The sequence below is a fragment of the Oryctolagus cuniculus genome, chromosome 3, assembly GCF_051225735.1.
Source record: "Oryctolagus cuniculus isolate XC-2025 breed Fujian yellow rabbit chromosome 3, ASM5122573v1, whole genome shotgun sequence".
Lineage (NCBI taxonomy): Eukaryota > Metazoa > Chordata > Mammalia > Lagomorpha > Leporidae > Oryctolagus > Oryctolagus cuniculus.
In genome coordinates, this window is record NC_142869.1 from 73019799 (window position 1) to 73047670 (window position 27872).

Below are 27872 nucleotides of genomic sequence, written 5' to 3' on the forward strand. Positions count from 1 at the left end.
TTACACATAAGGTTGTGCTTACGGTTAAAATCGAGGGAGGGAGATGCAAATCAAAACCACGTTGAGATACCCCTTCATACCCAGTAGGATGGCCCTGATTAGAAAGACCATAACAAGTGCGAGTGTGGATGTAGAGAAACTGGAACCCTCCTACACTGCTGGTAGGGATGTAAAATGGTACAGCTGCTTTGGAAAACAATCTGGCCTTTCCCCATATTAACATATGACCTGGAAATTCTACTGTATACATAATAAACAGAATGGAGAAGATCTGTCCACATATGAAAGTTCATAGCAGTAGCATTCAGAATAGGCAGCTGTCAACAATTAATGGAAGGAGGAAGATAGAACCTCTGTTGTGTGGATCCATTTATGTGAATATCCAAGATTGCAGATTCACGGAGACAGAAAAGACATTAATGATTGCCTGTAGTGGGAGGCCACAGGGAAATAAAGAGTAACTGCTAATGAGCACAGGTGCTTCTTTTTTTGGCTAACAGCTTTCTCGAATTTTTGTCATAAAACCTCTAAACTGTGATGGTGGCACAATTCTGAGAATACACCAGAGTCTGTCACCTTGTACACTTTACATTGTTGAAGTATATGGTAGGTGAATTTCATATCTCAATAAAACTTTATATTTGAAAAAATAAAAATAATGCAAGCAAATTTCTTAGCATTGTACAGTAAGGAATCTATTAAGTAAGCGCTCAATAATTAATTGAATCTATCAAGTAAGCTTTTTGTTTTTTAAACAAATGAGGATCACCCATAGAGAGGTAGAATGACTTACTCTGATCGTGTGGCTCCCTCTCTCTAACCTGGAGCCTGGTGCTCTGAAGGCTGAGTCACTGTGCTGAGAGTCCTGCCGCTGGGCCCACCTGCCTTCCTTTCTGATGTGGCCCTCCAGAGTTTTGACCTCAGTTGCTCTCCACCCCCCTCCTTTTTTTTTTTTTTTTTTTTTTTTCTGTCGTGAACTTTTCTGCTGTAATGCTTTTCAAGCTCTCCAGTTGTGGATGCAATGTAAACTTGAAGCAGTCAACAAAATATTTAATTAGGCATGAAAAACTGTTTGAAAAATTGATTCATGGCCTTGCCTGCTATTGACATTTCAGAGACTGATTAGCCCATCTAAGAATTATCCAGGCATTTTGCTTTTCTCCTTTTTCTCCATGCAGCATGTCTTCAGTCTTTTCTCTTTTCCACTTGAAACAGGCTGGGCAATTAAAAGCAATAGAGACTTGACTTTTCATAGTAGCAAATCCGGCATGACTACCGAAGTGTTGTGACTGATGTGAAGTGAAATTTGGGTTTCCTGTTATAATTTTTTATGTTTTTGTTGTGGAGTTAAAAGATGCTTTCTCTGGCTGCTGCATTTGGATATCATCAAGTCAACACGACATGGAGTGGCCACAGTAAGGTGCAGATGGAAATAATGAGAGCAGAGGATAGAAGCAGGAGATAAAACACTTCAGATGGTGATTAGATGAACTGGACAGTCTCTGATAAACAGGGCATCCCAGATGTTTTTTTTGCTGACAGTCATTGGAACTGAACGTGAGGGTGTGCCCTTGATGGTATTCCTGTTTAGATTACGTGATGCATTAACCAGTCACGTTCAATACTGGGAAGCAAAGAGGGCTGCTTCTAGTTGCTGTAGTAAACTGTTGAGGATGGCATATGGTAAAGTTCAATAGATATAATCTCAGAACTATCTTATGATGTGGATGTCTAGCTTTCCTTTAAGGAGAAGTAAAGAAAGCCAGTATGCAATGACTATACTGACCTTGAGTGAAAAAGTGAACGCTTGCAGTTGCTTTAGATACTTCTCTTCATTATTAAAAGAATATGGGCACTTGATAGAGAAGTTAGACAGTTTTTCAGCGCCCACAATATACTAGGCACTCTGCTGGGTTGGGATGCTTGACTAAAGAAGAATGAATCTAGTGATTATGTGGTATTGTTTTACAGTTGTTTCACTTATTCTATACAGATGAACAAGGGTTAGTGTTAGCTTGCTATGAGGCTTCCAGAAAATTATTCAGAGTATTTCATACTCCATCATATGGATTTTGTCTGTAATACTCATTTGCTTTGCTCTTGTAGGTAGTAGAGACATATATGTAAGATGAAAAGCACATGGAAGTAATTTATAATTGTAAAATAAAAAGATTTATTTGAAAGGCAGATCAGTTGAAAGAGAGGAAGAAAGAGTTATTTTCTGTCCACTGTTTCACTCCCCAACTGCCTGAATTGATCCAGGCCTAAGCCAGCCATCTGGGTCTCCTATATGGCCCAAGTACATGAGCCATCCTCCACTGCTTTCCCAGAACACTGGCGGGATCTGGATCAGAAGCAGAGCAGTCACAGCTCGGTCTGGCGCTTCAACATGGGGTGCTGAGCAACGGTGCCGGCCTCCATTTTTACCTTTAATTCCTTTGTAGACTGTGACCTAATCAGATTTTTTAAAAGCAAGATTATGTGATATAACTATGTAAGTTCAAATATTTAATGATTGTATGCATTCATTCATTCCAGTGATATGGATTGAACTCTTGAATGTGCCCATTAGTATACCAGGTACTAGGGATTTCGGTATGAACTAGATGGACATAGTCTGCCCAGAATTTACATGAGGAACCCTCTGTGAAAATGCATACAATTTTGTGACAGGGTGAAATGGATATACATGAGTAAGTACAGTCTACTGTGTTTTCAGATGGGGGCTGTAATATTTCAAACAGTTGTGCTATGCAGAAGGGTTCCAGAGACTGAAAAACAGACAACTGTGGTGCAGTAGATCTCTGGCATTCTCCAGGAGGTCTTCTCTGAGTGTGACACATGCATTACCTGGATAGTTTCAAAGTGCAGTGAAAATGGTCCATGTTGGTCCTTGTCAATTTGAACCATGGCTGGTGGTAGGAAATCAAATTTAGCAGAACAAGGACCTATAATATGGTGTGTTAAGAAAGAGCAATAAAATAATTAATAACTTTTTCTCTCCTATTTAGTATTTTGAGCATAGTTACGTGTATTACAAGGTTGTGTCCCTATGCTGATCACTTCAGCCTATCTATTTTTAAGAGTAGAATTCAGAATACAAATATGGAAGAATTCTAATAAGAAAGTTTATCTTTAACTCAGACAGTATAACATTAATACTTTAAATCTCATTACAGCATTATAACCTGAACACCACATCTTTCTTCCTTTCTGAAGAACTTTAAGAAAAATTATGGCTTGATGTCATCTTTGTCCATTCATTTATAATCAGTTTTGCTAATGATCTCAACTTTGCAAAAATAGTTACATGAGACTGCATATTTCAAAGGAAGTAGGTAAGGCTACCAGAAGTTGTTAAACTTTACACATTTGGATGAAGTCCACAGTGATTTCATACCTTGAAAAGTACTTGAAGCAGAAGGTACACCCACTTTTTGTTTTTTTCCAGGGTAGAGGTCAGTACAAAGCATCGTTTTGAGCACATACTAAGTTTTGAGCACTAGACTAAATATTATCTAATTTTTCTGCATAGTAACCTGATGAGGTAGGTGTTACCTCTCTGTTTTATAGGTGAGGAAACTGATAAAGATGATCACCAAGTGGTCAAGTTGGAACTTCATGTCAGATCTGTCTGATGCAGGAGGCCCTTAGTTGGTAGCCACTGTGCTGTGCTGTTAATCCCGTGCAAGGGTTTTAATTTCATCCTTGTTCTTTTTTTTAATTCCATAAATTTTCTATTGTAGATATGAATCTCTTGTATATATAAGAAATCTCAACCAATATAGCTTAACGCATGTAATGCAGACAGATTGAAAAACATTTTTTGGCATGTGGTCTGGACACATGAATTGACGTGAAGCTACACACTATAACCCTGTGTTTAGCAATTAAATAGAAATTATAAGTAATGCTTTAAAGATGTAGTAGCTACATAAGTATTGAAGTTTCAGCTACAGTTATTATTTTGGAGAGAAATAGCATCTATTGATTTAAAATCTTTAGTCCTAAATTCTAAATTGATTTTCTTATTTCTTTGTCGACGTAATTAGGGACTTGTCTTAAACTGTCCATCTTCATAGGCATTTCTGTATATAGAAAGGTCATTAGTGACTTTTGAGGATGTTTGGAGATTAAAGAAAAGGAGAAAGACACCAGCGTGGCCAGCAGACTCCGCATAGGTTTTTGATGATAATCAGAATTTGAGCATTTTTCTCCTCTCTTTCTCCCCTTGGTGCCATGTATGATTTGAAGATCAACTGTTAGTTTTGGGGGGGTGGGCAGATTAATGGCAGATCATTGAATTTGCTAACTGAAGGCTGTTTCTTGGGCTCTTCCTAAATCCATACCTTCCTTTTGGTCATTGAGCTTGCCCCAAAGATCCCTGGCATGTTCTGCCTTAATATGGACCTAACCATCTGCCTTTTTCAGCAGTGACCTCGATGAGTTTTGTGATTAGGCTCCTTTGAGGACTCCTGGGCTACAACAAAACCTGCATGATCATCATCCATAGGAAATGAGGTGCTAACACTGGATTGGGTCCATAATGCAAAGAGCCTCAGACAGTAAGCCATGGGCTTGAGGTGTGGTGCCATAAGCTCCCTGGCTCTGTGGTCAGGGAAGTCACCTTAGAAGTTCACTTAGAAGAATGGGGCAGCAGAGGACAGTTGGAAGCAGGAGGTGTGGGTGGCAGAAGCTGTTGAAGACATGTGGGCGTGAGGGAACTAGAGTCTGAACCAGATCTGTGGCAAGGAACACTGGAGTGCTGAAACTGACAGGGATGGGTACATGACTGGGTGTAGGGGGTAAAAGTGTGGGAGACAGAAGAAAGCATTTGTGGGTAAAGGGATAGAAGGATGGCAGTGGAGGGAGCTGCTTAGGAGGGAAGAGGAGGAGTTGTGAATGGGCATCTTGTGTTTGGCTTTCCATCGGCACCTGCTTCCACTTGAAGGTGTCCGGTAGCCAGGATGGAGTGTGTAAGCTCAGGGGGGGACCATGGCTGCAAAGAGCTGTGTGTAAGAGCTTCCTCTGCGATGGGGACTGCGGGAACCATGTGCTAAAGCGAGACCGCCATCCAGGACCTGGCAGAGAGGACGGAGAAGTGCTAAGGGAACAGAGCGAGGATGGCAGAGCCCGCGGAGGACCCTGAGAGGGGAAGACACAGGCAGAGGTGGATGGCAGGCTTGAGCGCTGCAGAGGTAAGGGACAGGAGGACTTACAGAAGAAGCATGTTGGATTTAGCTCCGTTTTCAGAGTAAGAGGAGAAGCTGGGCAGTCAGAGATGATGAGCGAGAAGAGGAAGTGCGAATGGGTAATTTGTGAGAGTTTGATGATAAAGAGCAGGAAGATTCACTTGTAGCTTGGAATGTGAGGAGGTTGTCAGGGTCAGTGGAGATGGGTGTGTATCCAGAAGCTCGGCATGCAGGAGGGGAAAAGTAAAGAGGACAGACAGGAGGCAGAACACAAAACGCCTTGTGAGTCTTGGTGAGGAGCTGAGGTTTCTCCTGCGCCCCCCGACTCCGCTCCTGGAAGTTCAGGGAAGCTGCGGTAAGAATTTCAGAAGAGACGTGCAGTGACCCTGTGTGCCTGTAGGAAGAGCTGCCCGGCATTGGTGTGTTGGTTGTTTATAGGGCCCAGGTCGGGGGACTGGTGTGGAGTGCAGGTGAGGATTGGTAGGGGTGTACATAGAGAACAGGCAGGGGAGAGGCTGAGGTGGCAGAGTGGCATGACTTTGGCTTTGAAAGGCTTCCATGGGGATGGGAGGTTGGGAGAGTGGTAGAGGATGCTGGGGGCAAGGGGTACGTGGGAAAGCTGAGGCTGGCCTCCTACTTTCTGACTTGGAGAGTGGTGGGTGGGAGGAAACATTTACTGGTAGGGTGCTGAGCATTCTAAATGTGTTGAGCCTGAAGTGACTGGAGGACATCCAAATGGAGATGCCCAGCGGACAATAAATCCCAGTCTGCAGATCACAGGGGACTGTGCCTGGAGAGAAATAGGGCGGGCGTGACCGCTGCGACCACCATGTGCACAAGCTAGCCGGGCTGTGTTGCCTGCGGTCAGCCTCTTGGCTCAGGTACTGGTGATCCACACCCACGTTCTGAGTTTTCTGGGTGCCTTAGTGCCGTTTTGCTCTTAGCTGTCTGTAATTTGGCCATTGGACTCCTAACTGTAATTAGGCAGAAGAAAAAGAAGAAAGTGATGGTATCCAAATACACCTGGCTTTACGACTCATTAGCAGGTGTGATGAGAGGATCAGCTCTTCTAAGGATCTTGGATTGCTCGTGAAGCTCTTCTGTGCCAAGAGTTGTTCTCCCCGCTCCCCTACTGTGGCCTCTGAAGTTTGGAATGATTTTTTTTTATCATATTTTATTGTTTTTTAACCCCATGAGGATACACAGCTGTGTTATTTCTTTTTTTTTTTTTTTTCTGTTAAGATCAGTGACTAATCAGATACTGTGCTTGTTAGGAAGATACATGAATTGGAATAATAGGTTTTCAGAAACTTTCACAGGGGCCTCTATGTTATTTATTTTGCTTCTCTGGCAGTCTCTCTTTAGTATGCAATAAATTATCAAAAATAAAATTTGTGGCCCTTCTCAGTATTGACTTGAAGCACTGTTGAGATATTGCCTCAGAAATAAAGTCTCTGGAGCATTTTTATGTTGGCGCCTCTACTGTAGCTTCCACTTATTACTGAGCATTAGTTTTCTGGTGATGTAGAGGACGAGAGTCTTATCCTAGAGGAGGTGGTATTTTCTGTTAGCAACAGGAAGACAACGGTGCTCTCCACAATTGTCCTTTTCATTTAAAAACAACAGAGCTGGAGCATATACATGGAATCTGATTGACAGAATGTTGGTTGTTGTTGAAAAGTGGGAACGGGTAAATGCATTTTGTTTGACTATTCTCACATTATATGCATTTATAAACGTCTGCATGAAAAAAAGGTGCTTAACCAGAGTGGATGTAGTAGAATGCAGTAGCCAAGAGGAGGAGGTCAGTTTCTCCCCCATTTGCCGCCCTGCTGTGGCACAGGGCACTCCCCGCCCACAGGGTGAAGGTCTTTCTGCCTTCCAGAGTGGAGCCTGGAGGAATGCGACACTGTAGCCCAGCTGTGTTATGTGGTAGCAGTGCTGCATCACGCAGGGCTTGGGGCAGTTTTCAGGGCAGAGGCTTTATCCTCCCGTGAAACGGGATTGCAGAGGATCCTGCGTCTCCTTAACTGCTCTGTGACTTTTGCATGGGTAAGACGTGGGGAGGTAATTCCACGAGAGCTGGGGTTGTAGACAGTAGTTTGCTTCTGCAAACAGAGCCTGCGTTGCCGTCCTTGTCTCCAGACACCAATGCTGCAGTCAGACCCTTCACGCTTGCAAACCAAAGTGTACATGGCTGGTGTGTGCATGCACGTGAGCGTGTATTTCTAACTAACCTCACATCTGAAGTCTGCCTTTTACAGACAGCAGGGTGGCGAGATGAGATGGTTACAAAGGGAAAATGATTTTCCTGAACGAGCACGGATGTGTTTGCTTCTCTGAGTCGTGCCCAGCACGACGGGATGTTAATATGTCATCCCAGAGGCAGATGGGCCCATCCATTCTGATCACTGGTTTGTTGTTGCTTGGTGTCGAGAGCTGTGCCTCTCCTCTCAGAACCTGCAGGTGCTTAGTGGAAGGCCCGGCTTTGTCTTGACACCATCTGCTGCATTGCTTCAGGAGACAGAGTAAATGAAGCCCCTCAGCCTCCCCGCCTTCATCTCTGTGGGCTGCGGGTGGTGGTTCTGAGGACCTGCCACCCGTAGAACGCCTTTAGGCCTCAGTCTTTCCTGCATCTCACGTCTTAGCCTGGGATTCTTTGTCCGGTCACTCGTTCAGCTCTTACTTCTCAAGTGCCTGTGCAGCCTCAGCATCTGTGTTGGATGCTGGTGCTGGTTCACGGTGGTGATCACTCTCAGACCTGGGTCTCCCAGAGTAAGGCTTCCTGTTCCTGGCAGCAGAGTTCAGTGACATTGGCTGTGGGGGTGATGGTTGTGAAGGCACTCAGAAGAAGGTGGTGATCTTCTTAACTCATCTCCCCCCCATCCACCCAATCCCTTCAGTGGCTCTGCAATGCTGTGTCACTAACCCGACAGGCACAGGGAGACGTTCCCATGTGCTGCAGGGTTTTTTGGGTAAAGCTTTCTTCAGGCAGCAGAAAAATGTTATTCATACATTCAACATCTGTTTATTTGGTCCTGCGAAATGCAAGATATCCTACATAAAAGGACCCAGAATGGTATTAACCACATCTTGCCCTAGGCCTATGCTTTCCCAGCTTCAAATTTTCTTACATGCTGGAACATTTCCTTAACATCTTTGGAATCTTGTGGAAAATGCCAGCTTACCAAAAACAACGGTATACATTATTCTGTAAACATTATGTAGACAAACACAAACACGGCTACCTGGCTAAGAAAATTACAAAGCAGAACATAAACAAACAGTGAACCTGTATCGTTACTTTTCCCATGTGTTCAAAAACAGGGTAGTCGCTTCATTGACCAGACCAGTCTATTGTAATGGTTCGTCATCTTTCTAGAATATATTTGCATGAGTAACAGATATTAAAAATGTCAGCAACCCTAAATGTTCATTTATAGCAACAAAGACAGGTCAAGATAAGGTGATGTTCTTGTTTTGACCCTACCTTCGTGTCAAGGTTTTCAAAGTTGTGTTTGTTACTTTTTAGTTTTTAGTTCTTGTGAGAAGTTATGCAGATCATCTTTCCATTACTTCTTCACCTGTTGGAAAAGTCAGCCTTTGTACCTTGTTTAGAAATGGATACTTTTTCCTTCTCTCTCATATTTTTCAAAAGTAAGTCTGCATAACTTCAATTTTTTTAAAAAGATTTATTTATTTGAAACTCAAAATTACAGAGAGAGGAGGAGAGGCAAAGAGAGCGAGTGAGATTTTCCATCCACTGGTTCACTCCTCAGATGGCCGCAATGGCCGGAGCTGCGCTGCTGGGATGCCAGGAGCCAGGAGCTTCTTCCGGGTCTCCCACATGGGGGCAGGGGCCCAAGGACTTGGGCCATCTTCTATTGCTATCCCAGACATAGCAGGGAGCTGGAAAGGAAGTGGAGCAGCCGGGTTTCGAACCGGCGCTCATATGGGATGCTGACACTGCAGATGGCGGCTTTACCCGCTATGCCACAGTGCTGGCCCCTATAACTTTGATTTTTAAACACTTATTTATTTTTATTGTTGGCTGAAGACTTCATGCATAACAATGATTAAAAAAAAAAGATACTCTGGGCGAAGAAGGCAGGGCCAGTGTTTGCTCTACAGTCCTGATGTTTCTCAAAACATTCCTGGCGTGTCTCCGCCCAGCGCCTTATCTGATTGGTGAATGAGGAGGTGGACAGCAGGCTTAATTCCCCGTCCTCTTCCGGTTCTCCTGGAGTGTTGTCTGTCATGGCAGCCCTGCCTGTGTGAGGGCGGAACGTGGGGGTCAGCCTTGCTGAGAACCAGAGGTAAGTCGTGTCCAAATCCAGGGGTCGGTTCGCGGAGGGTGGCTGCTTGCTCCAGGTTTAAGGCATCCTCTCAAGCATCACCTTTATAAGAAATCAGATCTGTGCTTTCTGGTCTTCTAAGTTCGTATGTAACTGGGGCGGAGGGCGTGGGGGCAGTGTTACCTATCAGGGCTCCTTGAAGCGCACGACGTTTTGCCGCCTCCTGACCCCCACGGCACCCTGTAAACCCTGCCAGAAACACACTGCGCATGTGCAGATGAGGCTAGCAATCGGCGCGCGCCTCTCTTGGCTTTTCTTTCACACAGGGATGGACTCTTCTCGCTCAGGTTTTTCTACCTGGTGTGTTTTCATGGTTGTAATTGGCTGCGTACTGTTCCCTCATACGGGTGCTGCATTCATTTTAAAGCCAGAAAGAGTAACCACACTTCCATTTGCGCGTCACAGTCAGCCCGCCAGCGAGAAAGCTGAAAGATCTGCCGCTCAGGGCCGTGGAGGACAAGTGGTTTTGCAGGCTTTCGTTTTCCTGTGGGAGAGGCACGTTCTCCTTCTCTGCACTGTGGCTGACAGGCCTTGGCCTGGTCCTTGGTGACAGAACAGCAGCGATTGGCTGTGTGTGGATACAGTTTTTAGAAAACCTACCGCTGCCACTGCACCAGGCACTCTACGCCGAGCAGTACCTGAAGTGTTATCTTTGGGGCAGTTAGTAATGATTTCGGTGAAGGAACTCGAGGTGCTGGCGTCTGAAAGTTACACTACAATCTTCATGTAAATGTGTATATTTTAAAAATCAGAACTCTTAGGGAAATGATAATGTCACTAATGGTTTCTGTATCGATCACTGAGTCTGGATCAGTTTCCATGCCACAGAAATCTGTGGGAACCTGAATATTTTTCCAGTGTTTTTCCTGTATGATTATTCCCTCAGCAGGGTTCTTTTTTAACAGAAAGTTTTCCAAATTAACTTTGATTATGTTGCCTGGACCTCAACATACGTGCTGTTTAACCAGAAATTAACCCCTACTCTTTATGTGAGGTGTTGTTTCAAGGTACAAATCCAATCCCTATTTAGTTGTGGCAGCCCCTGCCAACTTAGTTTTCATTTTATTGTGTTCTCTGCACAGTTCCTCTTCATATTTCGCTGGAAGACATTCACACTCTCCATTAACAAAACTGCGGTGGGTGCTATTGCTGGTGTCGCTCCTCTGCCGGCTGATTTGCCTTTGGTTTATAGAGACCAGTAGTGAGGCTGCTGGATCTGGTGTGTGTATCAGTCAGGCTTCAACCAGAGACTCCAGGCCAGGAGGAGACCTGCAAAAACATTCACGGTCCAGAGTTGGCTTGTGTGGGTGTGGGAGCCGGCCGGGCAGGCTGTGAGAAAGAGCAGGCTGGAATTCCAGGGCATGGTGGACCCTCGTGTTCTCCCAGTAGAAATTCTACAGAGAAGCCTCAGCTCTTTCTCTTAAAGCCTTCCCACGGACTGAGTCATGCCCACCCAGATTCTGAAGGATAATTCCCCAGCTTTCAGTCAGTGTGGACTTCAGTCACGTCCACCACTTGCCCTCACAGGGAGGCCTGGCTCAGTGTTTGACTGAGTAACTGTGGACTGTGACCTCGCCATGGTGACACCTTGCCCTGACCGCCACCGTGTTTCTGTGGCTGGCTAGGATTCTTGATCTTGCAGGAGTCAGCTGTGCTGCCTGCTTGGAGCTGTGTTCACGTTCACTGGCTTTCTCCTGGCACACCCCTCCTCCTGCTGCAGTGAAGTTAACTCTTCCTCATTGCCGACCTCGAGCAGATTCCACTCTGCTCCAGCGCCAGACACGATTTTCTGCTTTTCCCCCTGGTTTTACACCAAGCGTATTTTCTCATCTGTGGTAACTTGCCTTGCCAGAACAGAGCATCTCTATTGTTTTCTTTATTAGCTAGAGTTACAGGATCAGCTTGGCACCCGTTCTGGCAGGAGCTTTAGTTCCTAAAGACAATAGTTGCAAAATTCGAGACTGCCTTCTTGGCTCGTGGCTGTGGTTGTTGTTCTTTGTCACCCTAGCCCGAGGAAGTGCCACGTTGGAGGTTTGATAGGTCTAAAACCGAAGGAGAAATCTCATTGCTTCTCAGGGTTTGGGGCTGCTGCTTCAGAGCCATTCCCTTCCGATTTTGAGAACATTTTCTTTGAAGATACCACTGCTTCATGTTGCATTTCCAGAGTTACAGAATTCCATTGCCATGATCTGAAGAGCAACATTTATCAGATTTGGTTCTTCTTATATTAGAAAATGGTAAAGCATTTTAAGAAAGTTGCTACAAGTGTGTCCTTCACTCAACTAGCTCAGTACTTTGAATGATTTATTATTAACCTGAAAAAAAGCCCTTTGTTTCTCTATTTTCATATCCTACGAACTTTTATTCTGTCTTTTTACATTCTGGAGGAAAGGGACACCATATTTCAGCAGAAGTAGACAGGCATTGAATTCCAGAAAGTTTTTTTTAAAAAGTGAATGTGTTAAAAAGGGCTAAGATTTAACAATAGCCACTTATCAATCATTAATAGAAACAGACTTTTATTCTGTTTTATTATGTAGTAATAACATGTTCTAATGGAAATAGTTTGTCAGTGTAAATTAAAACCTAAGTGTTTAGAAGCCCAGAATGCCCACAGTTGGAAAACACTGACCAAAAGCCAAAGTATTATACAGGATCAATTATCTGGCATGGCAAGGGCTATCAAATGGGACATGCTAATTTTCAAAGAGTTACTGAATATAGAAAAATGAAAGGAAATTAATAATTACCTTATCACAATCCTTACCTTGATTGTCTATCAAATCTCCCTATATTGGTGACTTAAGACCATACTCTTATTATCAAGTCTCCCTGTTTCTTTGGGTCAGGGGCTCAGGAAAGCCCTGGTCGGTTGGTTTCTGGTCTGATGCACCTGCAGTCTGGTCAGGCTGTCTCTCTGTGGGGTCTCATCTGGGATGCCCAATCCCGTGGAGGCCTTGAGGCAGTTGCAAAACTTCATAATGCTTAAAGGCTTCAGCTGCAAGTATTCCACTGAGCGAGATGAAAGTCACATCATCTTCTCTGACCTCACTCTAGAAGTCATGTTGCTTCACTTCTACATGGACGCTGTTTCTTAATAGTGCAGAGGTAGAATGCAAGAAGACCCTGGGGGACAGGAGATGTTGTTATTGGGCATCAACCTACCCTCTGCCTACATGAAGGCTGTGAGAGCTTCTATCTTTTTCACTTAGAAAATATAGTGTCACACTTCTAAGACCTTTCAGGAGTCTTAGCCCATTAGAGTCTCATCTTCAGTCTCAAATCAGGGACCTTGCCCTGTAAAGCAGGCTTGAGTGCAGATGATGCTCCTCAGGGCCAGTTCCATGGGTACAGCTACTGAATACCGTTCTCCACTTGAAGGGCTGTGAACTAAAGAGGCTCCCACATGGAACAATCGGGAGGATCAATCTGGATCTTGTAGGCATGCCCAAAAGGGGTAATGGGAGGCACACAGGTCCTCGCCAGCTCTGGAATCTGGCCAGATGCGTGCTGCCAGTACCTTGGTTGGAGAACCTGTCCTTTTCTGTTTTCTATGCTCTTGAATCTACTCTCTGGGCTCTTGGTTCTGTTTGTTGAGTTATTCTTCAGTTTCCATATGAAGGAGACAGTGTTGGCTGCAGAGTGACCTTCTCAGACTGTCCTGCTTGCAGGCTTGGGAATCAAGATTTCATTTCATTTTGTATCATCTCTTTCTTTTATTGTGACCTGCAGTAGTTTGCAGTGCAGATATCTTAAAAATTCTGTGTTTTCTGTGAGTCACACTGGGTTCTATCAGGCAAGATCCATCACCATAGATGCTTTGTCTACTCTAGGTTCCCCAAAAAACTACCCAGGGCAATGCCCTTAAGAGTCTTGCGAGCCCTGCTATTTAATGTTAGTTCTACGAGGCCAGCTCTTCCGGGCCTGAGACGGCCTCAGGCGTTTTGGGGGAGTGTCTATGAGGCACCCCCTAAGATCTTTCTGAAGTCTTAAGGTTATTCAGTCCTACCCTGGATCTGATCCACGCTCTCAGGCCATTGGTTTGAGAATCCTTTGAGGTCCAGAGAAGCTGGGAATCAGAAACAGTTTCTAAACAGCAGTTTGTTCTTTAGCTCCTTCTTCTCTGCTCACATTTTGTTGTAGGCAGTGATCAGGACCCAGGGGTCACCCTAAGGACTCTGCCTGGCTGTCTCTTGGGCTTGATCATCGGGTTCATCAGGTGCACTTCTGTTTCCCACTGTCCCATAGATGTCAGTGTTGCCAAACTCTGTGTCACTGTGTGACGAGTGCCTCTCTTCTCACCAGATCCCAGGAATGTTTTTCTCACTTCCCTCCAAGACCTCCCTGACAACCTTCTTAAAACAACCACAGTCATTTTGTTACTTTTCATGGTTTTTGTGTGTCAGGAATTTGGACAGGGCTTGCCCTGCCTCAGGGTCTCTCATGAGCTTGCTATCAGCTGCCATGGAAGCAAGTCCAACCGCCTTGGGGCTTCTGTGATTCTTGTTGCTTAAATTCTTTCAGGTTTGGGGTGATTGGTTATATGTCCATAGTGACAGAGCAGTTAACATGCAATTTCTTTGTGGTTTGTAATCCCTCTGAAGTCCTAGGACATCCTCTGCTTTACTTTCAGAAATTCAAATTTGACTATTCTCTCTACCCCTCATGCTCCCTTGAAAGCTGTTTTTCCATTGTCTGAATTCCAAACTCTAACTGGGTATATATCACATGGTGTGAACTCACAGGCAAAATTTGTCTTGCAGACACATCATTTTTTATAGGCTGTGCAGAGGTTTTTTTTTTTTTTTTTTTTTTTTGGACAGGCAGAGTGGACAGTGAGAGAGAGACAGAGAGAAAGGTCTTCCTTTGCCATTGGTTCACCCTCCAATGGCCGCTGCGACTGGTGTGCTGTGGCCGGCGCACCGCGCTGAGCCGAAACCCGGAGCCAGGTGCTTCTCCTGGTCTCCCATGTAGGTGCAGAGCCCAAGGACCTGGGCCATCCTCCACTGCACTCCTGGGCCACAGCAGAGAGCTGGACTGGAAGAGGAGCAACCAGGACAGAATCCATTGCCCCTTGGCCGGCGCCGCGGCTCACTAGGCTAATCCTCCACCTTGCGGTGCCGGCACACCGGGTTCTAGTCCTGGTCGGGGCACTGGATTCTGTCCCGGTTGCCCCTCTTCCAGGCCAGCTCTCTGTTGTGGCCAGCGAGTGCAGTGGAGGATGGCCCAGGTCCTTGGGCCCTGCACCCCATGGGAGACCAGGATAAGTACCTGGCTCCTGCCATCGGATCAGCGTGGTGTGCCAGCCGCAGCATGCCAGCCGTGGCGGCCATTGGAAGGTGAACCAACGGCAAAGGAAGACCTTTCTCTCTGTCTCTCTCTCTCACTATCCACTCTGCCTGTCCAAAAAAAAAAAAAAGAATCCGGCGCCCTGACCGGGACTAGAAGCCAGGGTGCCGGCTCCACAGGTGGAGGATTAGCCTAGTGAGCCACAGTGCTGGCTCACAGAGTTGTTTTTTTTTTTTTTTTAAACTTGTTCTATTTAACAATTAAAAAGGGAGTGTGGGTTTGGCACAGTGATAAGGATATTGTTGAGGACACCTGCATCCCCTGTCAAAGTCCCTGGGTTTAGATGTCAGCTCTGCTTCCAGTTTGGCATCCTATTAATGCATTCCTTGGGAGGTAGCAGTGATGGCTCAAGCATATGGGTCCCTTGCTGCCATTGTAGGAGACCTGGATTGAATTGTGGGCTCCTAGCAGATGCTGTTGTGGACATTTGGGTGATGAACTAGTGGATGCAAGATCATTCTCTCTATGTTTGTCTGTCTGCCTTTCAAATCAATCAGTCGATCAGATGTAAAAATAGCCGTCACATAAAAATCCAAATTATCAACTCCTCTAAGGGAATCAGAATACCTGGAAACGCTGGGGCTGCCTCCTGCAGCAGCTGACATTTGATGCTGGGCTCCCTTACGGTGGAGACGTCCTCTGTCAGATTACCCAAGTCCTCACTTGGCCGGCTTCCCTTCTGTATTTTCTGCTTTGCTCCTGTAGACCTTCCATTTCATCATCTTACTGTACAAGGGTTTTTACACAGCTTTTCCAGCCTTTGTATCAGCCATTTCTTCAAAGTAATCCCTTGACCCCATTACCTTGTGTTCCAGCCATGTCGCAAGAGTCAGTAGAAGGCATGGAGTTCTTGGTTCTGTCTGGGTAGAATGCCCTGTCTGTCTCTGCACTCTGGGCTCCTAACAGTCCTAATCTCATAGCACCCTTTGATAGACAGTCACCCTCTCTTCTCTGGTCTCACAGAATATCTTAATTTTTTATCATAGCAATTCCAAATGTCTCTTCACTTCTCTGGATTGTGAATTATAAAGGGTAGAACTTACTTTGTTCATCTCTGGTCTGGAACTTGTTACAAAGGTAGATATCCAATAAAACTTTGTTGACTGAATGACTAAGTAAGTGATTTTTAAAAATAGCTGAAGCAAGCTCTTTACCCTAAAGGAGTGTAGAATATGATATGTCATCTGACAAATGTAAGACAAAGTAGAATGATAGAATGGTACAGGGGAAAGTTCCACTAGGAGCATTGATTAAAAGCTTCTTACATTGGGAAGAAATAGATAATTGGAGAACATAGAAGGGCAGAGTATGTATGTGATGTACATGTAAAATGATAGCTTGGTAAAAATATCTGATTTGTACATAGCTGGATGGTAGGATAGGTAAAGGTATGTGGTGAGAAATACTGGTAAGTCTTGGAAAGGTAGCTTGGGGCTAGGCTGTGGAGAGACTTGAAAGTTAAGGAATCCGAACTGTTCCTGTAGCTAACTGTGATCATTGTAGGTGCTTTAGAAAAAGTGCTTATGTTCTATTAGTGTCAAAAGAAAGCTAAACTGAACAGAGTCCTGGCAACATTTTAGAAAATTTTTTGTTTGTGTTTTAAAGATTCATTTTATTTATTTGAAAGGCAGAGTGACACAGAAATAGAAAGAGAGGGGAAGAGAGAGAGATCTTCTGTCCACCGTTTCACTCACCAAATGGCTGCAACAGCTGCAGCTGTGCAGGCTGAAGCCAGCAGCCGGGAACTCCATCCAGGTCTCCCACATGTGTAGCAGGGGTCCAAGTACTTGGACTTTCTGCTGCTGGCTTCCCAGGTACATTAACAAGGAGATGTATTGGAAGGGAAGCAGCCAGGATTTGAAATGAAACACTAGTATGGGATGCTGGCATTGCAGCTGGTGGCTTAATCCACTGTGCTACGATGCTGGCTTCTAGAAGTTTGTTTTGATAGAAGAGGCAAGAGGTCAACATTGAAGGGGACCTCACACAGCACAGTGGCAGCCAAAGAGGTAAAATTTGCAAGATGTGATGTTTGTAGATTTAGTTTGTGAAAAAAGATTAACATATTAATATAATAATAATACCACACATCATATCTTTAGTCCTTATTATGCACCAGGTGTCCTGTAAAAAGCTTTGGATGACAGGTGCCCTTTGGCCAACATGATGGGCAGAGTTGGGGGTAAGATTCTGAGATAGTAACCAAGACAACAGTGGGAAAAAGCCAGCATGAGACTGGAGGATTAATAAGGGGATTGGAGATGGGGCAGTGAACTCAATTTTGAGATAAGGTTGATGATTGGTAAGGTGTTTATGTTCAACAGGATAGGTGGAAAACAAGATTAAGAAATGAAGTGCCCAAGATCATCAACTTAGATGAAGGAAGAGGCCAAGGAGAAGGTGTGTTCACTCAGGGCAATAGCATCTCATGAGCTCAGATGTGCAGTGGGCAAGGAACAACCTTGTTCGTGGTAGATACAGAGAACAATGAATGATGGAGACCGAGGAGGCTAAGAAAGAAAGCAAGAGGACTGTCTTGAAACACAGGGCTGGAGAGAATTTGAAGTAGAAGAGTGGGTTCAACGATGCCTGCAAGATGATGTTTTGCCCACAGGGGGAACATGAATCGACAGTTATTAGGAAGCCCCCAAATCTTGAAGGGGGAACAACGACTCTGGTGGCCCAGTGAGGACTGATTTTATTTTGTGCATTATGAAAGAATAAGAATGGGATAGGAAGTGAGGGCTACAATTAGAGACTGTAGGAAAACACTGACAGTGAAAAAGGGAAAGTGATTGCTTAAGGAAGCAGCTGGATGAGAGGGGTCCCTGTGTGCCTCCCCCTTTTTGGGAGACTATTAGAGGCATCTGATCTTGCTCCTCGCTGAATGCAGAGGAGCCAGGGCCGTCAGAGGCTGGAGCAGTGAGTGAGTATATCAGTGGGAGCACAGCCAGAGGCTCTGGTCCTGTAATGGAGAAGGAACCTATTTTCCTTGCACCAGGTGGGGAAGAGGATTAGGAAGAGAGGTGTTTTAGGTACAAGTAGGATGGACCTGGTGCTCTCAGGGTAGCAGATGAAGTGATTGTAAGCGATTGGGCCTGGGTGAGATTTAGCACCACTCTGATCAGCTCACGTACTGGCTGGGCCAACTTCCAGCTGTGTGAGCTTGGTTGTTACCTTTGTCCATGTCTCAGTTTTCCCTCTGAAAACTGGAGCCATAAAATGATTCTCAGCTCACAGAGCTACCAGTAAGATCATGTGGGATAATGCATTTAGGGGATGGTGTTATGTAAATATTAGCGTTATATAAGGTCTAGCTGGTATTGCAGACTGGGGGCGAGGGAGTAGGCTGACAGTGAGTGAACATGTTGTGTGGCACAATGCTTCTCAGACCTGAATGAGAAAATGCAAGCCTGGGTTCTTGCTTAAAAGAAATATGGTGTGATAGGTCTAGGATAGAGGATGAGATTCTGAATTTTTTTTCAAGATTTATTTATTTGAAAAGCAGAGTGACAGAAGACAGAAAAGGGATCCTCCGTCTACTGGTTCTATCATCAAATAGCTGCAACAGCTGGGACTGGGCTGGGTTGAAGTCAGAACCTGGAATTCCATCTGGGTTTCCCACGTTTGGGCCATCTTCTGCTGCTTTCCCAGATGCGTTAGCACAGTTCTAGATCAGGAATGGAGCAGCCAGAACTCAAACCTACACTCTTACGTAGGATGCTGGCATTGCAAGCCATGGCTTAACCCACACCAAAATACTGCCCCAAGATTCTGTGTTTCTAACAAGTTCCCAGGTGATGCTGTGGCTGCTGGTCTGTGGACCAGCCTCTGGGTAGACAGGGTTGCAGCAGCACTAATGCTCAGATTGGGAGTGACCAGAGTGATGGGCTTGTGACAGGTCTTGTTATTGGCCCCCTTAAAGACTGGAGAATGGAAGTCTAGGCTGACTTCAGGGCGTTCTCCAATGAGGAGTGGATAGGAGGACACATCTGGCCTGGGGACATGAGGTGTGGGTTACTAGGAGGTGCAGCCCCAAGACAGTCTCCTGTGGGCTTCAGGCCTTCTATGGTTGGGAGTAAAGCCAAGCAGGGCTGAGAGAAGGGCAGGAGGAGATCAGGGCTGGGGTGAGGCCAGGAGCAGGTGGACGACCAAGATGCTCAGAGAGGTGGGGGTCAGAGGTGGATGTCAGAGTGTTGGCTGTGGGGGCAGTAAAATATTTAGTGCTAAAACCTTGCTGAGTCTCCTTTTGTTTGTTGATTTTTGATTGTGTAGAAAGTAGGCTTGTTTGCTTGACTGTGCTTCAAGTACTTTATAAACATCAATTAATTAGAAGCTTTTTTTTTTTTTTAATATTTCTAGTCAGTGGAATGCCTGATAATGGAAACATCACTTTGTGCAGCTTTCTGCCTGGTTCATCCTTGCTGCATGACCTGAGAGTGATGGGCTCCTGGGACCACGGCAGTATAGGCTAGAATCAGGCACGTAGTGTGTCCAGCAGAGGGAGCTGGAAAGTGTTCCAAGGAGATCCCCAAAGTCCATGTTCAGGGAGGTGTTAAGGTGGCAGGAGAAGACCTGGCAGGTGCTTTAGAAGGGGATAAGCACGCCCATTGAGACAAATTCTCAAAAACTTTGGCCATTGTTCCCATGGAGCCCATTGTCTTTTGTTCAGGCACACTGCCGTCCCTGACATCATTCATGCCCTGTACAGAAAGTTGGCCTCCTTATACTCTCCTCATATTCTCTGGCCCGCGTGGCACCTTTGAGATGTTGTACAAAATCCAGCCACCCAGTATTTATAGAGTGCACCTGCTCTGAGGGACTATACACCAAGAGTGAGCCAGGCACTCTGGTGACTGCTCCTCATGTGGCTGCCCTCTCCTCCCCTGGCTGCCAGGCCTGCTTGGGATGTCCTGCCCAAGGGCCACCAGAAAAGGCAATTAAGCCACATGTGCTCCTCTGTCCATCCCACCCAGCCTGCCTCCTCTTGTGGGGATCAGGACTTTTGATCCTTTCTTTAATGCCATTTAGAGAATGGGGAGGAAACATTCCTTTCCTTTTCAGGTATATCATAAATACAGCTGGAATCGTATTTAATTTCCAGCCTTAAGAATATATGCTACTGCATGTATGGCTTTTTCTAATCTGAGGAATTTGTGTGATTATGAATTCTTGTAGGTGTCACTTAAATTGAGCTTATTTCTCTGAGAAGCAGTGGATTTTTTTTTTTTTTTGTATTCCCCATGACAAGAAACTTAAAGAATACATCATTCTGCCAAGTCTGATTTATATGTGGACAAATCATTTAGCATGAGAAAAGCCATGTATTAGCAATGAATTGCAACTCTGAGGGTAATCACCTCCATTCTCCTCATTGTGGTGGAGGATAGGTTTTTCACACCTCGTTCTTAAGATTTTACTTTACAGAGTATTTTTCAGTCCCTAAATAAGAAGGCTGTGTGTGATACTATGTGGAACTCGATGGCCTTGACCCTGAAAGGTGCAAGTTGTTTCTCATCTTCTCTGGAACTCCCTGCAAGGATGTAACGTTGTTGAATTGATTTCCAGGCTCTTCAGTAGAAGCCAGTGTCCCACAAATATACCATGAAGCCTGGGTTTCAAATTTTGCTGCAGATTTCTTCCTAGGAGTGAGTGGAGGGAACCTTGTCAAAGACAAACTATTATTCTTATCCTTGCTACTGTCCTTTCAGTATTTTTTCCCCTATACAGATTGTTGAAAATTCCTTGTCTTCATTAAGTCAACGTTTGTGCCCTTATTTGCTTAACCAATATTTACTGCTTGACGGCCACCGACACAATTAGTTCCATGGTTCCCTCTGCTAGGAAATAAAACAAAGAGAAGGAGACAGCCAGCCTTTTAAAATAAAATAGAAGTGGAAGAGAGGATGGTCATTTAATTGTTGGCTATTGGGTCTTGCTTGTGGAAATGAAGCTGACAGTTCTTGTAAACAAACGTACAGCCAGAGGAATAAAGGGCATTGTGAACTGGATTTTTGGGCATAGAGCTTGAATCTCACCCAAAAACAGTGTCCCTCACTGTGATCTCTTAAAAAGGATATTGCTTCACCAACCGTCCTTGATTTCTATAAATCAGAGTTGTCTTCTGTTTCTGATACATGATTCTGCTTGTTTTCTCATTTCTTAGTAAGAGTGCATTTGAAAATAGATGTGGCTTTCCATTCTTTGTTTTAAATGTAGTCATTAACCCCTCTGTGTTGCTGTCCCTTTGATTGCCAAGAAAATAATTAATTTTATTGCCCGTGTCAACAGAAAATTATTTTCTCTTGCCTTACCATTTCTTTGTAGCTTTCAAATGAGCAATCTGTTCTGAAAATCCTGAAGTGCATTTCAGCATTTTTTTTCCTGTAGTACTTTGCCAGCAACTATAAGCAACACTAAAATCACCATCGTTAGGGTAGGTTTTTACAACAAATCAAAATGCAAGTAGAAAGAATATCTCATGCCAAGCACAGCAGGGCTTTTACTAAGTACGAACTGTTTCAAACGTAGATTAGTTAAAAAATATGCTTTGCACTGGAAAAAAAGCATTTTCTAAAAAAAAAATTGGATGTAACTGTTTTCAATTATGAATAAGAAGTTTTTTCTTACTGTTTAACTTTCTGTGTTAGAGTTCAAGTCTTGTAGGACAGGTACATCAGATTGCTTTTTCAGATTCTCCATGGACATGCCCTCCAATCATACCCAGCCTTGAACATGCCTTGTTTGTTATTTCACATTGATGTGACATAAATGAACTCTTTAAATTTAAGTTCTTTGGTATTTTCTTTGGGTTTAATGAAAATCCATGATATAACTAAATATATTTCTAAACATTATATTTATTTATTTGAGAGAGGGAAAGAGAGAAAGAGCACGTGAAAGTGAGCACTCCCCTCTGATGATTCACTACCCAAATGCCTGCAAAGACTGAGGCTGAAACAGTTTGAAGTCAGGAGCTAGGAATTTTATCTAGGACTTCCACATGGGTGGCAGGAACTCCACTCCTTGAGCAATCATAGCTGTCTCCTGGGATCTGGGTTAGCAGGAAACCAACTGGGAGTGGAGCCAGGGCCTCAAACCCAGGCAGTGCTATGGAAGCATCTCAACTGGAATTTTAACTACTAGGACAAAAAGCCCCTAAACATTTTTTATTTAGTGTTTCTGGCCGGCACCACGGCTCACTTGGCTAATCCTCCACCTGCAGTGCCAGCACCCCGGGTTCTAGTTCCAGTTGGGGCGCCAGATTCTGTCCCAGTTGCTCCTCTTCCAGTCCAGCTCTCTGCTGTGGCCAAGGAGTGCAGTGGAGGATGGCCCAGGTCCTTGGGCCCTGCACCCGCACGGGAGACCAGGATGAAGCACCTGGCTCCTGGCTTCGGATCGGTGCAGCGTGCTGGCCGCAGCGGCCATTTGGAGGTGAACCACTGGAAAAAGGAAGACCTTTCTCTCTGTATCTCTCTCTCACTGGCTAAAAAAAAAAAAAAAAAGAAAAAGAAAAGAAAAAGAAACAAAACGAAAATAGTGTTTCTTCCCATCATAGTCTTTGCAGGACATTTGTGTGTATTTGAAAGGCAGAGCGGGGCGGGGTGTTGGGGAGGGGAGAGAGAGAAAGAGAAGGAGGTATCTCCCCGATTCACTTCCCAAATTTCTGCAACGGCTAAACCTAGGCCAGGCCAAAGTCTGGAGCCCAAAACTCTAGCTGGATTTCTCACATGTTGGCAGGCACCTAAGTACCTGAGCAGGAAGCTGGATCATAGGCAGAGGCAGGACTTGATCCTAGCAACTCCCATGAACAATGTGACCATCCCGAGTCGGGGCTTTATCCACTGTGCCACAACTCCTGCCCTTCACAGGAGCTTTTTAGACACCTCTTTCCGACAGATGTCATTCAGTGGCATACGGATCTCACATTGGAATGGAAGTCTCAAGGCTTCATTTCTCACCTTGATTTTGCCCTCATCGCCTCTGTGACTTTGGGTCACTTTCCTGGCCTTCATCTCTCCTGTAAAATGAAGAAGTTGATGTACGCCTATCTGTACGGTCCCTTCCCCCCTTGGAGTTCTTCTGAGTCAGTGTGTTACTGATGTTCTGTTCACATTGTGCTCATCTACTGCCGTGCTTTGTTGGTTGATAGCTCAGTGTGTGTTTTCAAAGGCAAACTACTTTGGTCAGAGGCTCAGTGTCAGTCATCCTGTCCTTTTAAAAGTTTTGCTTCTTCTTCAGGGGCCGGCACCATGGTGCAGTAGGTTAATCCTCCGCCTGGGGTGCCAACATCCCATGCATGTGCTGGTTCTAGTCCCTTCCATTCTGGCTCTTTGCTGTGGCCTGGGGAAGCAGTAGAAGATGGCCTACGTCCTTGGGCCCCTGCACCCGCATGGGAGACTGGGAAGAAGCACCTGGCCTCTGGCTTTGGATCAGTGCAGCTCGAGCTGTTGTGGCCATCTGGGGAGTGAACCAACAGTTGAATGATTGTCTCTCTGTCTCTCCCTGTTACTTTACCTCTCAAATAAATAAATAAAATCTTGAAAAAAAAAAAAAGAAAGTTTTGCTTCTTCAACCACATAGACATTTGGAAAGCACCTCCTATAGATTACATCTTCTTTGGCAAAGTATTAAGCCTTTTTACAGTAACGTAAATTTAAATATGCTATCTCAAAAACAAAAAGGAAAGAAAGTGAGAAGAGAGGGGGAGGGAAAGAGGAGGAAGAGAATAGCACTATATTCTTAGAATTATATCTGCAAAACACATTGAGTTGGTTAAAAACTAATTAAATTCTTTTAAAAAATAAAATATGAAACAAAATAAGAAGTGACACACCCAAAAAGACAAAAAATCTATTTTTAATTGTAATAGCAAATATTGACCTAGTGCTATTATATATTAAGTGCTATTTGAATATATTTCATCTGCACACTAGCGTAGTCTCACATCTATCAGTTAGCTATTGCTGCATAAGAAAACACCCTAAAATGTAGTGGCTTCAAAATAAAAAGAACAAAAGAAACCTGATTGAAGCCTCCACACGAGTGCCTTCCTACAATCTCACAAGTTTCATACATGCCACAAGGTAAGTTAGCAATAGTCTGATCCTGCCTACAATCTCACGAGTTTCATTCAAGCCACAAAGTGTGTTAGCAATAGTCTGATTATGTTTTGTTTTGCTCAAGTAGGTTGAGCAGGATCCTGGGAAGGCAAGCATGATGTCAGGTTCTGAAAAAGTGCATGGTGGCAATAGAAGGGTACTTGCTTTGTGGACAGGTTTTAGCTCGCTGGTGCCTCTAGTCTAGTGTGCTTCCTTAGGCTCCCCATTCCCCCTGCCTTGGCTCAGTCAGTAGTCAGTTGCTTCTGTGTATGTCTTAGGCAATTGTGAAGTCTCCCCCATTGACTTTGTAAGTGTAGTTACTACTGGTCTCTAACAAGTAGAAGTGAAAAATGGTCCTGATCCCAGATGGCTCACGTGTGTTGTGTTCTTCCAAAGTATTTTGTTTCTTTTCTTTTTTTTTTTTTTTTTTTTTTTTTTTGACAGGCAGAGTGGACAGTGAGAGAGAGAGAGAGAGAGAAAGGTCTTCCTTTGCCGTTGGTTCACCTTCCAGTGGCCGCCGCGGCCGGTGCACCGCGCTGATCCGATGGCAGGAGCCAGGTACTTCTCCTGGTCTCCCATGGGGTGCAGGGCCCAAGTACTTGGGCCATCCTCCACTGCACTTCCCTGGCCACAGCAGAGAGCTGGCCTGGAAGAGGGGCAACCGGGACAGAATCCGGCGCCCCGACCAGGACTAGAACCCGGTGTGCCGGCGCCGCAAGGCGGAGGATTAGCCTAGTGAGCTGCGGCGCCGGCAAGTATTTTGTTCTACACGGGCACAGCCGTGCATTTTACGGACACACTATTTTTGCAAAGAAGGCCAATGTGGGAGTCGGGAATCTAGAGGGTGTGTTGTGGCTTGGGTGACCCCTTGGGTAGTTTGTACACTGTGTGCTCCAGTAGCAGCCCCTCTGGTCACTGTGCACCCTGGACTAGTGAAGAGTTGTATGGGCCTGTTTCCGTCCAGGTGAGAAGAGTTCCCGGGTCGAGTGGCCATCTTCACAAAACTGAGGACGGTGACTGGGAGTGGAGTGACGACGAGATGGATGAAAAAAGCGAAGAAGGGAAAGCCGCTGTTTCTCAGGAAAAGGTAACCGGCCCGGGTGACCCGCGTAAGGTTTATTTCTCTGGGTTCTTTTCTCGGTGTATAGTAACAGACCTGTAATTGTTTTTACAGTCACGAAGAGTAAAAGAAGAAAATCCAGAGGTGAGTAGTGGTTGTTTTTCTTTCTATCTTACCCCTTTGTGGGAGAGACTTCAGCATCTCAGGAAGAATTTTTCAAAGACAGGAAAGGCTCATAGACTTTGCAGGTCTGCAAAAGTGTGCATGAATCAGGGCAAATGTTCTCCGAGCCTCAGTCTCCCCCTCTGCCAGCTGCTCACAGAACGTTTAAAGTTCATGTGAGGATTGATGAAATCATATACAGCAAGCATGCATGGGGTGTCCTTGCACACACTAGGTAACCAATTAATTTTAACTGTTAGTGTCACTGTCTTTAAAAAATGTAGTAAGCACACAGGCAAAATTCCTTCTGTGTTTTTAGTTTATAGTATTTCAGACATTAAAATGGTTAGAAACTCTAGGTTGAATCTATTGTTCTTGATTTTTAAATTTCCTGGGTAACATAGTAGGCAAGTGAGAACTGGTCATCTTTTGATTAAGAGATCATTTTTTATTTATGTCCCCCATCTGATGAATTATCCTAATGCCTAATGACTAATGATGACTGTGGTTCTTAGGATGTGCTCATTTTCCTAGAGGAAATTTAAACCTATTTAAATAGCTCCAAGTATTTTATAGACCTAGTAATTAATGTGTAACTTGATAAATTCTCATTAAGAACACAGAAAACTTTGGGTTACAAATGATATCCATCCCAACTTTTTGAGATTAGCGGACATTTCCATTTGATTGCATGGAGTAGCTGTCATTCAGTTTTAAGTGGCAGCAGCCAGCCACAGGCCGCTCTTGCCGGTTCTTCCTTCCCCACCTCATTCTCTCTTCTATCCTGCACTAGGGACGTTTCAGCTGCTGCCAAGTGGTTCCTCTCCCTCAGACCCTGTTCCCTCTTACGTCAGCTGTGAGGTCATCTTTCCATTTGATCAGTGGCACTGTTCCCATCTCTCAGAGCAATGGTGATGAGTCCCGAGGTGGGACGTGTTGGCCACACAGATCTTGTGCTAGGTTTCTAAAATGGTCTTCAACAGATGTCATGAACTCTGCCCTCTTCTTGGCCACGGTTCCATTTTTTTTTCCTGGAATCTAGAGCCCGGATTTTTTTGTCTGTTTCTAAGGGTATCTAATGGAAAGTGTCAGCTCTGCTTAGAAGTAGAACAGAGTGACATGGTTCGTGTTACTGACATCATGCCTTAGGAAGCGCTTGTTATTGGTTCAGTGTAGGACGTACTCACTGAATGATAGTCACTGCATCTTGCCTTGCCAGTGCAGACTGACAGGAATGGTAGGTGTTTCCTCCTGAGGGTTTCCTAAGACAGTCTCTTCCTATGTGGAAGAGTGGGTTTGGAATTGCCCTGATAGCTGACTTGTTATCTCGATAATGACAGTATCTTTTTGGCAAGAATATTTTCCGCAAAGACAGGACAGAAAATAACGTAGGACATGTTGTCACTTGATCCTTGAACATCACTGTCACCATTCCTGAGTGGGCTTTGAAAGTCATAGGCATTGCACTGCAACTTGACTCTAATTCTCAGGAGTATCTTATGTCTGCTCCCCTGTTAGTTTGTCATAAAAAAGACTGTAAGTAGGTTTCTTACCTTGTGAAAGGATACACGTGCTTGCACGTAAACACCACCTCCAGATGTTACGAATAACTTGCCCCACAAGCTGTCGCACAACCTCTGGGGCCAGTGTTCGATGACCTTTGCTGTGGACGTTGGCATTTCAGTATCTTGAGCTGTGTTGAGAAATACTATAATGATAGTCGCTGTGTCCTTTCAGCTTTTAATTAAAGTAGCCCTCTAATTTGCTGACCACCCCAGGCTGCTTTCTCTTAAGTGAAGCAATAAAATATTCTAGTTACCTATTACAAAGGGAATTAAAAGGTTTAAATATGTAAACATTCAGCCAATGTATTTTATATGCCTACTGGGCACACTTGTTTTAGTAGGTGTGGGAGAGACATCAGTGACAAAAATAGAGCAAAATTGTGGTCCATTTGGAGCCTACATTCTAATGGGAGGAAATAAACAGTACACAATAGCCTTAATAAATAGGTAAATTATGTGGTGTGTTACAATGGAATGGGAGCAGTAGAGAAAAGTGGATTGTGGTTGTAGGTTGTGGGGAATTGGGTAGGAGGTGCTAATTTTATATGGGTTGGTTAGGATAGACCTTAGTGAGAAAGGAAATAGAGTAAAGATGTGGAAAAGCTCTGAGCAAACTAGATAGAATAAAACTGCAAAGACCAGTTTTATCTTACTCCCTGCCACCCCCCAACTGTTGCTCCTAGGCTTCATATCTGAGTCACGACACCATTATGTCGCTCCCCCATTCGTGGAGGAACGACACAGGACGCTGAGCTGTTCTTTTGTCTGCTCGGCCCTCCCCGGATTTGCTGCTGGTTCTTCCCGGGTTGGCTACTGTCCCTTCCACCTCCGTGGAGGGGCGGCTCCCCCTGCCACTTTCCCCACTTCCGCGGGGGAGCGGCACACTGCCGGCCGGCTCTCTCGGGGGCTGCTCAGGTGTTCTCTTTAGATGTTCCTGGTGCATGTTGTCTCTCTCCTCCTTTATAGTCCTCTTCCACCAATCCCAACTCTGCTGCCCACATGCCGAGCATGCTGCTCTCCTCCAATCAGGAGCAGGATCAGCTCCTGCAGCTTATCAGTCAAACTGGCGAGAGGCAGCTGCATAGAGG

At 44.8% G+C, this 27872-nt stretch overlaps 1 protein-coding gene across 3 annotated transcripts in view; it reads left to right on the top strand.

The window, feature by feature from the left end:
* Positions 1 to 27872, top strand: part of STK39 (serine/threonine kinase 39) — a 333872-nt gene that overhangs the window by 169511 nt on the left and 136489 nt on the right. For all 3 annotated transcript variants that reach the window (XM_089328246.1, XM_051848536.3, XM_051848534.3), the window contains exons 11-12: positions 24962 to 25084; positions 25172 to 25201. In XM_089328246.1, coding sequence (XP_089184372.1) covers positions 24962 to 25084; positions 25172 to 25201 — 153 coding nt within the window. The remainder of the gene's footprint in view (positions 1 to 24961; positions 25085 to 25171; positions 25202 to 27872) is intronic.